The sequence below is a fragment of the Leptinotarsa decemlineata genome, unplaced genomic scaffold (assembly GCF_025532065.1).
Source record: "Leptinotarsa decemlineata unplaced genomic scaffold, Ldec_3_MD MMD2_tig00026328_RagTag_RagTag, whole genome shotgun sequence".
In the NCBI taxonomy this organism is placed as follows: domain Eukaryota; kingdom Metazoa; phylum Arthropoda; class Insecta; order Coleoptera; family Chrysomelidae; genus Leptinotarsa; species Leptinotarsa decemlineata.
The window spans coordinates 24,087,507-24,102,642 of record NW_027412688.1 but is presented as its reverse complement, the minus strand read 5'-3'; the positions used below and the strand labels follow the sequence as shown (position 1 = coordinate 24,102,642).

The window sequence follows — 15,136 nt, the reverse complement described above, 5'->3', positions numbered from 1 at the left end:
GGATAGAACTTGTGAATTTGGAATTTGATTTTTAAATTTGGATGATTCTCTAACATACGGCATGTGAGAAACATGCGAGAATACGTATATCTTTATGTACATAAATAATTAGCAAATCCTACTGAATTAAGGTAATGGGTCACAGGTATTTTATAGACTGTTGCTTCTTCGTGGCAAACTGACACACATTTTGAGAAAGTAGGATAGCTGCAATCACAAAAAATACATAGCTAGAAGGGATTTACATTCTATGGGTGGGCACCTACTTGAGAGAACGAGAGGTCGAGAGAGGTGCTATTTGAATTCCAATAACAATCGATGTTTTGCATACACCTTGTAGAAATAACTCGATTTATATTAGAACTTTTTCCATTGCATAAGCACTGCCGCAGTTCGGGACGTACTGAACACCTTGGATATGTTATATTATATCTTGTCCCATAAATTTTTATTTATAACCAATTCGTACCTAACCTAACTAAATAAGTCACTGACCTTTTCTTTAGCCCTGCCTGCATGTTTCTGCACTGATTTGGCTAGTAAACTTCCCCTACTTTCCGCCATAGTTTATATCACTTTCCCAGTTTGTCACAACAACCACTCACAATTTTTTAAAAAACCCCGTGATGTAAGAAGAGACTTGACCACTCCGCAAAATACTCTCTCACTCTACCAGAGACGACTAGATATTTGGTTACTTTTAGATTTTGTCAGAGCTCCTCCTTGACCACTTTTACGGGTACACACTGTGGTCGAACTCAAAACTCATAAAAATGTAGGTAAAACAGGTGTTCTTTGTACTACATCCACTCGTCCGTCAGTCAGTGAAAGCAATAAGCCAATAGGTGGAAGTAGAATTCTGTTGAAGAAGTAACATTTTCCGTAAGTAGATGCCGCTAAATATATATACCTAAACGATGCCTGCAATATAGACAACTTACAATTCGTACATTATTACAAATCTTGAAGTCAGCTAACAGCTATAACCATTGATAGAAGTTTATATACCTACATTGACAGAACGTCATTTTTTCCGAAAGTTCCTGGACTTCCAATTGTTTTCGCACTTTATACTTTTTTATTGTTCTTTGTTATATGTCCATGTGAAATATAACCTCAGAGTAATAATAAGACATAGAGTTGCCATGTCTATACATCTGTGCCTATACCAATACAATACGTGTATTTGAAACAGGTATTGGACTATCCTTTTCTATACAACTTATTGGCGAGGGGGTGACGGGTAAAGGAGAGTTTGTTTACATTTGAAGTAAGTTGGACCGTGAAACAGTGGCGGTTGGTTTAGTTGATAATCGGAAGGATATTATATATTTATAAAATGATTCGTTTCAGGTGAAAATGTATTCTGTTCTGTTCAAATAGTTCCTACAGGAAATCTGATTTATTATTATTGATTATGGAAATGGGGCCAGTTTTTCTACCACCTACTAGATTTTCATTTATATATGGCTTTATAATAAAGCGCGCGGTTTACTGGGTTAAAATTAAATTATTTTAAATGAACTAATTCATAACAATGACAAATTTTAATTTCAAAAGTAATGAACTTTGCTTCATATAATCAGATGAAGCAATTTGTGATTCATTCTCATATTTGATGATCAAACGGTACGGTTTGTGAGGTGCGATATAAAGAATCTTCGATTAGATATCATGAATATTTATAACTACGATTGAGGTTTGATATTTTTATGTGATTTCATTCATAATTGGTATCTAGGGGTCCTTGTGGACCGACATTATGTTTTTTTTCAATAATTCATGTTGACGAATTATATTATTACGAAAAATCATTGAAGTAAATGAAAAAAACTGTATTCAAAAATGAAAAATATGTTTTTCATATATGTGCCATAGGTCATATTCATTCTGTGATCAATAAAAAGCTTTCTGCTTAATGTTCAGTTTGTATACTAAATAGTTATTCTTGTGCAACCGGTGTTGAATCTGTTATTGCTCACATAACAACTAACCTACGTCACACAAAGAATATGCTCTCCGTTTTGGTTTTTTTTTCTTTGCACGAGGCTCTCGAGTTGCATACAGATAATAATCAATAAGAAATGACGGTTGTCATTTTTTAATCTTTTTTTGGTTGGGACATGTCAAATAATTGAATAAATAAACCTAATTTCAAAAACTGTATTTATAAGAATAAGATCAAAAAAATGATCATCAAAAATATCTCCTTTCACAATGTCGGTCCACAAAGACCCCTAGATACCAATTTTGAATAAAATCACATAATAATATCAAACCTCAATCGTAATTATAAATATTCATGATTTCTAATCGAAACTTCTTTTTATTGGATCTCACAAACCGTACCGCTTATTTATCAAATCTGAGAATTATTCACAAATTTCTTCATCTGATTTTATGAAGCAAAGTTCAAAACATTTGAAATTAACATTCATCATTGTTAGGAATTAGTTCATTTGAAATAACTTAATTTCAACCCAGTAAACCACGCGCTTTATTATAAAGCTATACATAAATAAAAATCTAGTAGGTGGTAGAAAAACTGGCCCCATTTCCATAATCACTAATAATAAATCAGATTTCCTGTAGAAACTATTTAAACATAACACATTTCCACCTGAAATGATTTATTTTATAAATATATAATATCCCTCGGATTATTAACTAAACTAACTAAACCAACCGCCACTGTTTTATGGTCCAACTTACTTCCCGTAAACAAACTAAGTTATGTTGCCTTCAATGTAAGGATGCAAAAGGCCTCTCTATTGTCTTTTGTTACTCTGAGAATATAACAAATATTTTGAAACTTCTCTTCTATCGCTTCTTCAATACAGATAAAGCATTTTTTGTTAAACACCTTTTAATGTTTATGAAGTGATAAAAATTCTTTATAGAACATTTCAAGTGATTACATTGTAAGGGGTATATTTTTAGGAGAGAAAAATTTTTTGGGGAAGGATGGTTTTGATTTCTTACTTCTCTAGTGTTCCATGTAAGTGAAATTTTACTATATTGTGTAGCGATCCTGTGAATAATATCTGATTCAACTCCATAACGAATGTTTGGAATACACACTGAATAGGGAAAAGTGTTTTTTGTATAATTCGGTATTCATATAAAAGTATTTGTTTTGAAAGGATTTTTCCTTCGTGTAATTCAATGTTTATATGAAAGTAGCTGTGTCGAGTGGGCTTTTTGGCTTTTCTTCCAGTTTGTGCCCTAAAGTTAATTCTTTACACATGTTTTGTATAGAGGTAATTTTTGGAAATTAATTGCTTCCTTCTGTTCTTTGAAAGATTCCCATATTTTTTTATGTCGGAAATCCAATCAATTCAGTTCACTTTTCATCCTACAATGGATATTACAAAGTCAAATATATACCATGCCACACTTTTTAGTAAAGAATAATTTATTTTATAGTTTTTATTGATTGGAAATGATTATGACTTTGGAGGTTACTTTAATTATATATAATTCATTATATATAGTATTTTGAAGTTTTTGAATCCTGTGATATATTTTTTTGTGGAGAATATCTTGGGTATTGGATTTTTAAATGAAATAACCCAAGCGATAATTCGTTTCGCTCAAGTCCACGAACATTTAATTTTATTTTACTGTATAAAATTGATTTTTCTGAGCAGAAATTCGTGGTTTACATTAGTTCGTTATTGTTTGTATGCAAAAAAAACTAATAAATCGAGTTTATTCTATGATTTTCACTATAAGTGTTTGCGTGTTTTTTCATGTAGACCAGATGTAATAACTTTCTTGTGTGGGTCGTAGCTGTCATCAAGTAGCATGTCTGGTAATTTATCAAAGATAATATGACCGTTTTGTTTTATAGATGTGCTCTCTTAAAAATGTAGTGGAAAGGACAAACCCATCAATTCCTTTACTAAATGCAAAAGTCAAAACAATTCCGGGTTTAATATTTTTGTAACCAACCGTATATATAAAAATCAAGAAGCCTTTGGAGATTTGTTATGTAAAATCATATAATAAGAACAATGAATGTTTGAAATGGTTATTATTTTTTGCACTGTTCAGCCGTATCAATTATGTACGCCTATGGAACATCCATATATGGAATAATTTATTACTCCGCTGCTTGAGAAAATAGACTATAGTTACTTTTGTCTTCACTCTGGGAATATTTCAGAGGTTTTTTTCAGCAGTGAACAAGTTGGAGTGGATCTCATGCATCTTGTTAGCATTCGGCGGTCTTGGAGAAATACTTTGTCTGATGTTTTTCAGTGTATTGATTAGTGAAGGTCACATTTGATATTTTTATAGCGTTTCATTTAAAATAACTACCATCATCAGTGACAAAAATTTCAATATACGATCCTATTGTTACTTCTTTTATAAATTGTTTCGATTTTTTCCAAATATAATTCAGACAACTCAATAAATTCGTAATCCTTCTTTCGAAGCTTATTTCTCCCTAATCAATTATAATTCGTAATATTTTTATAATTCTCAATCCTGGAAGTAAAAATTCGATTGTTGTATAATATGGTATGATGAAATAGCATCTCATTTCATTTACCATCTTTAATCCGTAGGCTTTGCTTGGTTTCTAAGACAGGAAAAATGAATGCGTTGTTGATATCTGTTGAGAACTGTCAGACGTTTATGAACATATAAATATCTATTCAAATGATGACATGACTGATATGTTATTTAGTTATGCAAAATCAAATAGAAATCTTCTTTTGGCAAGGAATATGTATGTTGAGCTATACCCGAATCGTCGTATTCCGAACATCCAAATGTTTAGATGATTAGAAAGAAATTTGAGGGACTTGGTGCATTTGACAGAAACAATAACAAGAAAATATGTGGTTACTGGAAATGTGAGGAATCAAGTAAATGTTATGCATAAGCAAATATTACCATATAGAAATTTAAACAGTGAAAACATCTTTTTTTTTTAATTTAGGATTGGCCAGTTACAAAAATTATGCTAATCAAGAGTGTTCTTTACGAGAAATTGACCACGAAATGGGGATTTCTGTAAAACCCACCAGAACTATTTTGAAAAAGAACAAATATAATAAATGTTACAGGATACGCAAAGTTGAAACCTCAATGAAAGGGATTACGGAAGGACAGTACGATTTGCGAAGTGGTTAAGACGTAGAAATAGGAAAATTGGAAATATTTGTGAAAAAATAATATGGACGGACCAATACAAATTCACCAACAATGGTTGGTTTAACAAAAATATCCATTCCATATAGGTGGAATAATTTAAACAAACAAACAAAATTTAAACATTTACACAGGGGAACCAATTTTCAAGAAAGGTTCGGAATAAATGTTTGGTTGGAAATTGTAGGAACAAACATCCTTGGCTCTTAAGATAATCTTTTGAATAGTGAAATGTATCTTCATTTTCTATTCAATAAATTCGATGGCTACTTAGGTGAATTGTCACTGAATATCCCCATGAAATACAATATTTTCAACAGAACGGCGCTTCTCCCCATAATGCAACAATTGTAAGGGAACATTTAGATGCAATATTCCCAAAAAAATGGAATGGAAACAATGAACCAATTAACTGGCGAGCTCGATCCCCAGACCTTACTCCTCTAGATTTTCTTGTCCGGGGATACATAAAGGATAAACTTTTTTCAACACCAAGTACAGATATAGACCATCTCAAACAAAAAATAAGAGATGCATGTATTAGTATTACACCTATTATGCTAGAAAATTGCCAAAGAAATTGTCTAGACCGACAACTTATGTGCATTCAACAAAGAGGTCGCCAATTTTCCGTATTGGTTTTATTTTTCCCAAAAGTTCATGATAAATTGAATTATTTTTCTGTTTGATTGTTATCACTGATTTTGGTGGTTATTTCATATGAAACGCTATCAAAATGTCAAATGTGATATACCTTTGGATTGTGAATTCATAGCTTTATCAATATATGTAATAAAAAAGACAGGTCCGTATTTAAAAAGAAAGTTGATGGTGGCCATGTTGACACGAAACGTTTTATCGAATATTCATTATTACATCGTCATAGTACACTTCGAATACAATAACATTTTCGTTTTCCATTTTTTGATATTCTCTGAAATAATAATTCCGTTCAAAAAAATTACAAAAAACAGCATTTTTGGTTTTTCCCGAATAAATCGAGAAGGGCGAGAGTCCCCGTAAATTATCTTCGATCGATGTATTCTCCCCGATGACAGTTGCTTTTTTCCCATTTAATCGTCTTCGTATCTGTTGCGGTTTAGAATATAGCAATGTTACCACATGATAAATGAAACGGTCCTTAAAAAATATATATAAAAGTGTATATACCTACACATCAAGGGGTTTCATTTTTTGTTTCAAAACAAAACACTGAGCTAACACCTTTCTCTTTATAATCCCGAAAATGATAATAAAGGATAGGAAATGATCTCTGGAGTCTCAATCAGTTCGAATGATTTCAATAAAATACTTTTGGTGCTACTTGTCATATATTCACAATTGAAACATTTGAATTTGATTACAAAGTAGGTAATTCATTCTAATATGGACAGTCATTCACTGGTATGCAGTTTCCTTCGTGTCTTACATAACCTTTCTTACAAAAGCATTTAGTGTTTCCGCAACCGTTATTTATGTAGCAATCATACTGTGTAATATGCTTGTTTTCACATGTTGGTTCAGCTCGACAACTTGATGATGGACAACTATCGGTGTCTTCTAGATACCTATCGCACCCTGAAAAATAAGAAATCGTTGAACAATATTTTTGTAAGAATTCGTGCCTTTTAAATCTTCCCCTTTCACCTAGGGGCTTGGAATAGGTCTTCCAAAGTGCATAGTAAACAAATCTCAGGACAGTTCGAAATTATGTTTACCTTATTCAGTCAACTCATAACAATATATATGTCCAACGACTAGAAGTTGCCAATGCATACATATCAGCTCACCATTGAGAACATTTACACCAAAAAGAAATGAATATGTACTACAGTTCTATAATGTAGTCACAATGTCTTCATAATAATGAGGCATATGGATGTGACAGATTTGACATTGGTCATTATAGGTGTAAGTAACTATTTTTGGAAAAAGCTCTGATCACTGGGAAGAATTCTCTTCTGAATCAAAAAATCATTTTTCATTAATCCACCCCACTATCCCTAAAAGTACATAGACAACTTCAACTTTTCAAGAATGGTAAGTTCCCTGCACATCTGGCAAAAATGGGCATTGATGTGAATCCATTATGCTCTTGTGACAATTTCTCTATACATCACATCCTATTCACATGTCCCAACTTCGAACTGTACTGGACGGATTTCTTAAATAATTTGCTTTCCTCGAATGTTTCGTTTCCAACTAATAAACAATGCTTTTAGCTACACTAAATGAAAAAATATATAACATAATTCTAACATTCATAATTAAATCTAAAATATCAATATAAAAAGTAGTAACTCGATTGGTTCGAAAATTCTGTGGCAAAATAAACTCCGGTTTGATGCCTGGGGGGGGGGGTTATTAAAAAAATAGTTCTGGTATGGAAAGTTACTCGGAACATCGGCACATAAATACCTGGACCACATCTTTTCAAAACTGAATAAGTTTTGATAGATGTGGTATTTTTTTATAAGAGAGACATAGTATTGCATCACTTGTCGCCAAAAGTATTTCAATTCAATTCAATTTCAATGCAACACTTTTTTAATTTTGGCAATAGAATAAGCTCTTCCTGAATAATTATCAGTAATTGTTTGAAAAGGATCTGCAAATAAATGATAAATAACATTTTTTCCAAAAAATGTGTTCAAAACTTCAGTCCATTCCAATAAACATTCAAAATATTTACCATTCACTTTCTGACAATAATGAAGTTACGTTACAAATTTATTCAGGTTATCTGGTGGACTTTTCTGAGCAAGTACGTTTCTGTTTACCGACAAGTGATGCAACATTGTATATACAGTGTGACATAAAGTTCGCGACATATATAAGTTTTTTTATTATCAGATATAATGAAAATTGGACTTCACAGTTAGTTTGGCTTGAAAAATGAGTGAAAAACAGCCACTTTCCTTTTGTCCGAACCTGTCAAATTTTATATTTTTTTCGAAAATTCTTAAATATCAGTTTTTTTCGGAAATTCAGAAAATAACCAAAGAAAAAAGTTGCTCTGTTTCCGATTTCATACCATTGCTTGCACTCCGACTTTTTTTCTTTTTCCCTATTTGAATCTTCGCTCTATCGATCCGAACAACAGAGCGAAAGATTCGAAAAATTAAAAAAAATTGGAAAAATGTCGAAGGAACAGTATTGAGAAACTGAGCATCTTTTTCCTTTGACATTTTCCGAGAATATTACAGAAAAACTGATTTTTTAGGATTTTCGAAAAAAATATCAAATTAAATTTGACAGCACATGACAATAAACCGTGAAATGAAATTACAATAAAATGAAAATAAGCAAAATTTCAAAAATTGAGCAAATGAAAATTAAATTAAAAATATTTCAAAGCAAGTTACTTTGGAATATTTTTCAATAATTTTTTAATTTTATGTGTCTTTTCAGAGTTCAAAAAAAATATTAGAATCATATTAGACAATGGAAGTCCGAACTACTAAAATTCAATATGGGACATTGTTTTATTATTTATTGCTTGCTTATTATTATTTGTATTCAAATATCAAAATTTAATTAAATTAAAATAGACTTGTAGGCTCCATCAGGCACACATGATGATTTTGAACACTTTTGCAAAAATGATCAATATCCCTATTATATCAAAAACCTAGTGTTACCTGGAATAACTGCTTGCTATTCACTTGTCAAAAGTAATTGTGTTATTTAGGTTACAACTGTTTTTGAAAACTCACCAAAATCATTTATGCTCCTGAAATAGGGTCTTGAAGAATGAACCCCTACGCAAACTGCGAAAAACAGCAAAATAACGAATTTTGACATATTTATGCGTGAACATCGTATCAGTAGCGGTTCATTCGCTACATGAGCTCTCCTAATAACGCGCACTTTATCTTTGACATAAATATTCCATTAAGAGATAGGTACCAGAAAAAAATAATTAAACGGTGAATCATAGGAGGTCAGTAAAGTAATAAAAATTAACTAGAATATAATTTTGTTTTCGGTTTCGTAGTAGATTTTTAATTTCAATATTGTTCTCTTGAAAAATTTCTATTGTTTATTGAAAACTAATACTAAAATAAACATAAATATATCATTTCCCAAAACCACAAAACTCTACCAATAATGTGACCACCAATACTATGAAATTCACATATTTTTTACTAATGGTAATAATTACACAATTTTCACACTCAAATTAAAATCAATATGCATTTCACTACACAGTTGTTTCTTCAATCGGACTTGTATATTAAACTATTCTACAATGTCTTTCATATATAACAATAGGTAGGTACAAAAATTAATTAGATACACGATCATTTCTGGTAAAATAGGTAGAAATTGGGAAACACAATTATCTTACTGTTTCTCCAAAATTATTCATTTATCTAACTGACTGAAAGTGTAGTGAAATGCGTCTCCATTTTCAATAACATGATAATTGTGTTACCGGACAGCGTTTTCATAATTCGTAATCATTCATAATCATTTCCATGTGTTTTTGACAGCTCATAACATTCATGGTTTTGTTGGTGCGCTATACCAGGTACCAAATTTCTTCATTTTGTCATTGGCCAACCACAGTTTTTGTCTGATCAGTTCACTGATAGGCAGTTGATTTCTGGTTGCTCACGAAAACTCGGCCTTTCGCAGACCACAATTCGGCGAATTTCAAGTTGTGACTTGGGCCTGCATCTGTACAAAATTCGAGTGACCAAGGAATTGAAGGTAGACGACGTGTGTTCGCTGGTCTTGAGCAGTTGACAACTGCTAATCTTCGATGAGGCCCATTTCTGAATGAACGGGTACGTGAACGAACAAAATTGTCGGATTTGGGACGATACCAATCCATATGAAAACCGAGAGCGTCCAACGCATCCCAAAAAAGTCACTGTTATGTGTGGATTTGCGTCTGGCGGCGTCATCGATCCATTTTATTTGATCGCCGTTGACAGTCATGGCCAGGCCATGACTGTCAACGGCGATCCTTATAGGTTGATGATTACCAACTTCTTTTGGCCTGAATTGGATGATCTGGATACCAACGATATTGGACGGCGCTACGTGCCACACAGCTCATGACAAATTGGATATTCTGCACGAAAGAATTGAGGGGATGGTCATCTCACGTGGAGGTGATGGAACTGGCCATCCAGATCATGCGATTTGACCCCGTTAGACGATGTTATATTCTACACATAATGGCATTATTAGCTGTTTTTTTTTGTTTTATTTAAATTTAAAGATACGAAGCGCTCAATGAACGATCCGTAATAAGAATTTCAAAGTAACATACTCATACCTAATGGGTTTTTTTGATCGACTGGAAACCTGCATAGTATGAAGGGAGTGTAAAGTCTTGACATCGTTTCGATTTTCATAATTTCCGGTCACATTTCTCATTCAGTTTCTCCTCTGCTATAGCAGAAACTTATGTTCTTCTCTTTAAACCGCTCTTTTAACCGCTGCTTTTGTGAATGGTCTGTTATTATTTTCTTTGAATGTAACGGAGCTTTAAAGAAATTGAAAATGAAGTATAGTCCTCAATTCATATTTTTGCACTTCACATAATTTTTTTTAAAGTTTCTCAAATGCTATTTCTCATATCAGTTTCTCTAAAAATTCCAATTAAGAAAGCTATTCTCAAAACATCTGATTTCTGATGGATTTGAAAGGCAAAAACTGGGTCCATTTTGTTTGTTCAGCCGGTTTTTTTCGTCTGAACTGAGTTTCCCGCCACTGACGAGGAACTAGTGCTTCAAAACCGGTTTGACTGTGGTCATTTCCATTAAAAGAAATCATACTATGTTCTACGTTCACGGATCCATTACATTTGCATATTTCAATATTTTTGACACGACAATTGGCCGTGACATGTCCTCCACCCTCCATGCGTCCACCAAGAAAGTGCTCCATTACAATGATAATTTTTTCATGTTGGTACCTGTGCATCATCTTCCGTTTGGAAGATTCGTCACAAGTAACTTTCTATATATGAAAAGCTCATTCTTACTTTATTGGTAAGGTGTTGAAGTCTACCTGAGTTTCTTCTTTTTGTTTGACCTTTTCTCCCCGTGAAGGTTTGAAATGATTTTCACTCAGGTAAACATACCTATATAGTAAGAATGATATTCCAGTAAAATCAGTTAAGTTCCGAACGCCAAACATCACCAGTAGAAGGAAAATGAAATTTTGCCGAAACGTCGTGAAAATAATCCCAATGAACACTAAAACACAGAACACGGATCGAAACCAGAAAAAACAGTTCAACATACATCATCCGTGAAAGTCTTTGAAGGCGGGAAGAAAATGTCAAACAAGAAGAAGAAACTCAGGTAAACATCAATACTTTTACCCAGTGGTCGCCAGCCTGTCGAACGCGAGCTACCGGTAGCTCGCGGAGGCAATTCTGGTAGCTCTCACAACGATTTTAATTTAAAAAATACAAATTGCAAAAATCAGAGAAGCTTTCGAAAATTCCACAAAAAAATCTAATTGTCATAATATTAAACATAAACAGCGGCAACTCTGCGGTGAGCGATCTGCCGCTGACGCCATCAAGCTAGAATCGGCTAGAACCGACCAGCCGGACCAGCGCGTTAGTGTTCGAGAACGATCTGGATTGCTTTGAACGGGATAAATACGCACGGCGCGGCGACATCGCGCTTAGTTTAAAACTGAACGCGTAACCAACGTCCAGCGGTTTGGTTAGTAGAGAACAACAAAAATAATATTATGGCAAGCAGTTGTAAGAAGGTGAAGACATACCACTTTCATTCGGAATGGGAAGAACAATACTTTTTTACAGAAGTTTAAGATAAACATGTGTGTTTGTTATGTAATACTTCGGTCTCCGTTGCTAAAAAAGGAAATATTGAGAGACATCATAAAACTGTACATTCTAATTTTGAAAAATCATTCCCACTACATTCTGCCGTCAGAAAGGAGAAACTGGAGCAGTTAAAAAAGCAGTTAATTGAACAACAATCAATATTTTTAAGAACAGTCGACAAAAATAAGGCTGCAACTGAAGCATCGTACCGTGTGTCCCAGATAATTGCACAAAAAAAGAAACCTTATGAAGACGGGGAAATGATAAAACAGGCGTTTTTAGAAGCTGCTGATTCATTATTTGCCAACTTTAGAAATAAAGACGAGATAGTTTCAGCTATAAAATCTATGCAACTTTCTGCTAATACAGTGATGAGACATGTAGAAGTAATGAGCAATGATATTATTTTACAGTTAAGAACTGACTTAGATAACTGTGTTTATTTTTCACTTCAACTGGATGAATCAACAGATGTCGTTGACACTGCCCAGATGGCCGTGTTCGTCAGGATGGTTTTTAGTGATTTTACGATTAAAGAAGATCTTTTGAAGTTCATTTCACTGAAAGGACACACTACTGGACATGAGTTGTTTTCTCATTTAAAAAATAGTATTTCTTCCGAGAAAATTCCAATATCGAAAATGGTAGGCTTGACAACCGATGGCGCTCCAGCTATGGTGGGTTGTGATAAGGGTCTGGTGGCGTTATGTCGTAAAGATGAAACTTTTCCGCAATTTCTCTGTTACCACTGCATTATCCATCAACAAGCATTATGTGGAAATTTCCTGAAACAAAACAACGTTATGAAACTGGTGGTAAAAATTGTGAACAAGATTAGAGCTCAAGCATTACGAAGAAGATTATTCAGAACCTTGGCCGATGAAGTTGACTGTCAATACGGGGACCTACTCCTTCACTCTGAAGTCCGATTAAGTAGAGGACGGGTGCTGAAACGTTTTAATGATGTCCTATCTGGCATAGTTCAATTTTTCAAACAACGCGATGAACCGACTCCGGAACTAGAAAATTCAATCTGGCTTAGATATTTTGTAATGTCTCTGTAATGTCTCGTGGACATTACTGATAAATTAAACGAACTTAATTTGCAGCTTCAGGGGAGAGACAAAGAACTAGCGGAAATTATTTCTGATATAAAAGAATTTATCAAAAAGCTGGAGTTTTGGGAACAAACCCTAATCAACAGCAATGCCAAGCATTTTCCTATTCTTTCAGAAAAAATATCTCAAAATCCATTAGAACCATATGACAACAAATATCATGTAGAAATAATTTCTACCCTCAAGAATAACTTCAAAAATCGTTTTAAGGATTTCAATGAATTGGCTTCAGTAGCGCAGTTTGTTGTTTCACCCTTTATGGAAATTGATATCCAACAGTTTGCAACTTGTGTTATGCAGAACTTTGGCGAAGACATCGCTGCAACAGAAATGGAACTCATTGATTTAGCCTTAAAATGGTTGTATCTGGCCTATTGTAAGTAAAGACAAATATTCAGTTATATGCCGTATTGCCTTGAAAATGAAAGCATTATTCAGTTCAACCTATTTATGTGAATCTTCTTTTTCCAATATGAAGTTTATTAAGAACAAATATCGCAATCGACTTACAGATGAACATTTGGATAATTGTATTCGAATGGCTGCATCAAATTATACTGCAAACATTAAAAAAATTATCGATGAGTCTGAGTATCAGCCTTCTCATTGAACGTGTTTTTTTATTTTTCAATGTTTATATTCATGAAAGTGCGTTACTTTTTTGTTGTTATTATTGACTATTTTTAAATCATACGTGACATGCCGTTGTGGCTGGATAAAAGTTTGTGTTTATTTTTCAAACACCTTCGTTTGATAGGTAGGAATGTAGCTATGAACAAGTACGTACTAGTAATATTAGTTATTTTGTTATTAGCTTATTATTAGTACCTATGTATTATGTATTACTACTTAAATAGTAAAATAAATACATATAATGATAAATTAACTGTGGATTATTTCATTTAGGTTGCGTTACGTGGCTTCCGTGTGGGTAGCTCGCTGTTTATTCCAAAATTAACAAAGTAGCTCAACATATTGAAGAGGTTGGCGACCACTGCCTTTACCTATCAAGCAAGAATAGTTCCGAACCCCAAATATCAGTAATAGATGGCAAATGATATTTTACCGAAACGCCGTGAAAATTATCCCACTGGTGAGGACCAAAATACAGAACACGCATTGAAATCTGAAAAAACAGTTCATTATACTTTATCCGTGAAACTCTTCGAGTTATCATATTAAACCTTCACGGGGAAAAATGTCAAACAAGAAGAAGAAACTCAGGTGACATCAAGACTTATACCTATGAAGTATTAATGATATTCGAGTAAAATCAGACTAGATTATGTGAATAATAACGCCTGAACTGGAAGAAGCTATACTTGATGCGATATAAAATCCTTCAAATAGTACCGGAAATATTGCATTGCAGCTGGAAGTCATCCCAAAAACCATATAGACAGTTCTAAAATAAACCTCCTAGACCCATATTACATACAGCTCTACTGCCTCGGAATTTCCACACAAGAGATGACACACAATACGAAGAAAATTTTTCACGAGATGACCACTTTTGGGCCGACGAAAATCCCCACGTTATTAGAAAATCTCATTTTCAGCAACAATTTTCGCTGAAAATTTGGATAGGAATGATTGATGAATACCTAATTGAACATTAACAGTGAATCCTACATGGAATTTTTGCGAGATTATTTATCCATTTTGTTAGAAGGAGTGCCGGTACTTATAAGAGGCAACATGTGGTTTATGCACAACGGGGCTCCAGCTCATTTCAGTGTTCTTGCTTATCTCATCATCTTGACATCACCTAACCATCCACCTAATCGCTGGATTGGACGTACAGGACCTCAACATTGGCCAGCTCGCAGTCCTGATCTGAAAGCTCTTACTTATAAAACTCCTGCATTAGATATGGATGACTTGAGGAATCAAATAATTGACAATTGCAATGTCAAAAGGAATACTCCAGGTGTCAGACAATCGATGATAAATCGATTGCAGTAGTGTATTTTATCAGGAGGTGGACATTTTGCTCACCTACTTTTAGGTCGGAATTGTTTATTATTTACTATTG

General features: G+C 33.5%; 2 protein-coding genes and 1 long non-coding RNA gene across 5 annotated transcripts in view; 1 reads left to right on the top strand and 2 right to left on the bottom strand.

Moving 5' to 3' along the window:
• Nucleotides 1-801, bottom strand: part of Amph (Amphiphysin) — a 110,884-nt gene extending 110,083 nt beyond the window's left edge. The window contains exon 1 of one of the 3 annotated variants that reach the window (XM_074182663.1): nt 496-801. In XM_074182663.1, coding sequence (XP_074038764.1) covers nt 496-564 — 69 coding nt within the window. In that variant the 5' untranslated portion in view covers nt 565-801. Of the gene's footprint in view, nt 1-266; nt 345-495 lie in introns of those variants that run through there. The other 2 variants (XM_023168486.2, XM_074182662.1) reach the window with 2 other exon arrangements.
• Nucleotides 802-2,832: 2,031 nt separating this feature from the next.
• LOC111511087 (peptidoglycan recognition protein) overlaps nt 2,833-15,136 on the top strand; it is a 55,106-nt gene continuing 42,802 nt past the window's right edge. Inside the window, exon 1 of the mRNA XM_074182674.1 lies at nt 2,833-2,998. Within this exon, the coding sequence (XP_074038775.1) occupies nt 2,965-2,998 (34 nt within the window). The 5' untranslated portion in view covers nt 2,833-2,964. The remainder of the gene's footprint in view (nt 2,999-15,136) is intronic.
• Nucleotides 6,476-10,087, bottom strand: LOC141485631 (uncharacterized). Its single transcript, XR_012467314.1, has 2 exons — nt 8,880-10,087; nt 6,476-6,741 (listed from the first exon to the last, which is right to left on the bottom strand). It is a non-coding gene; the product is annotated as an uncharacterized lncRNA (long non-coding RNA).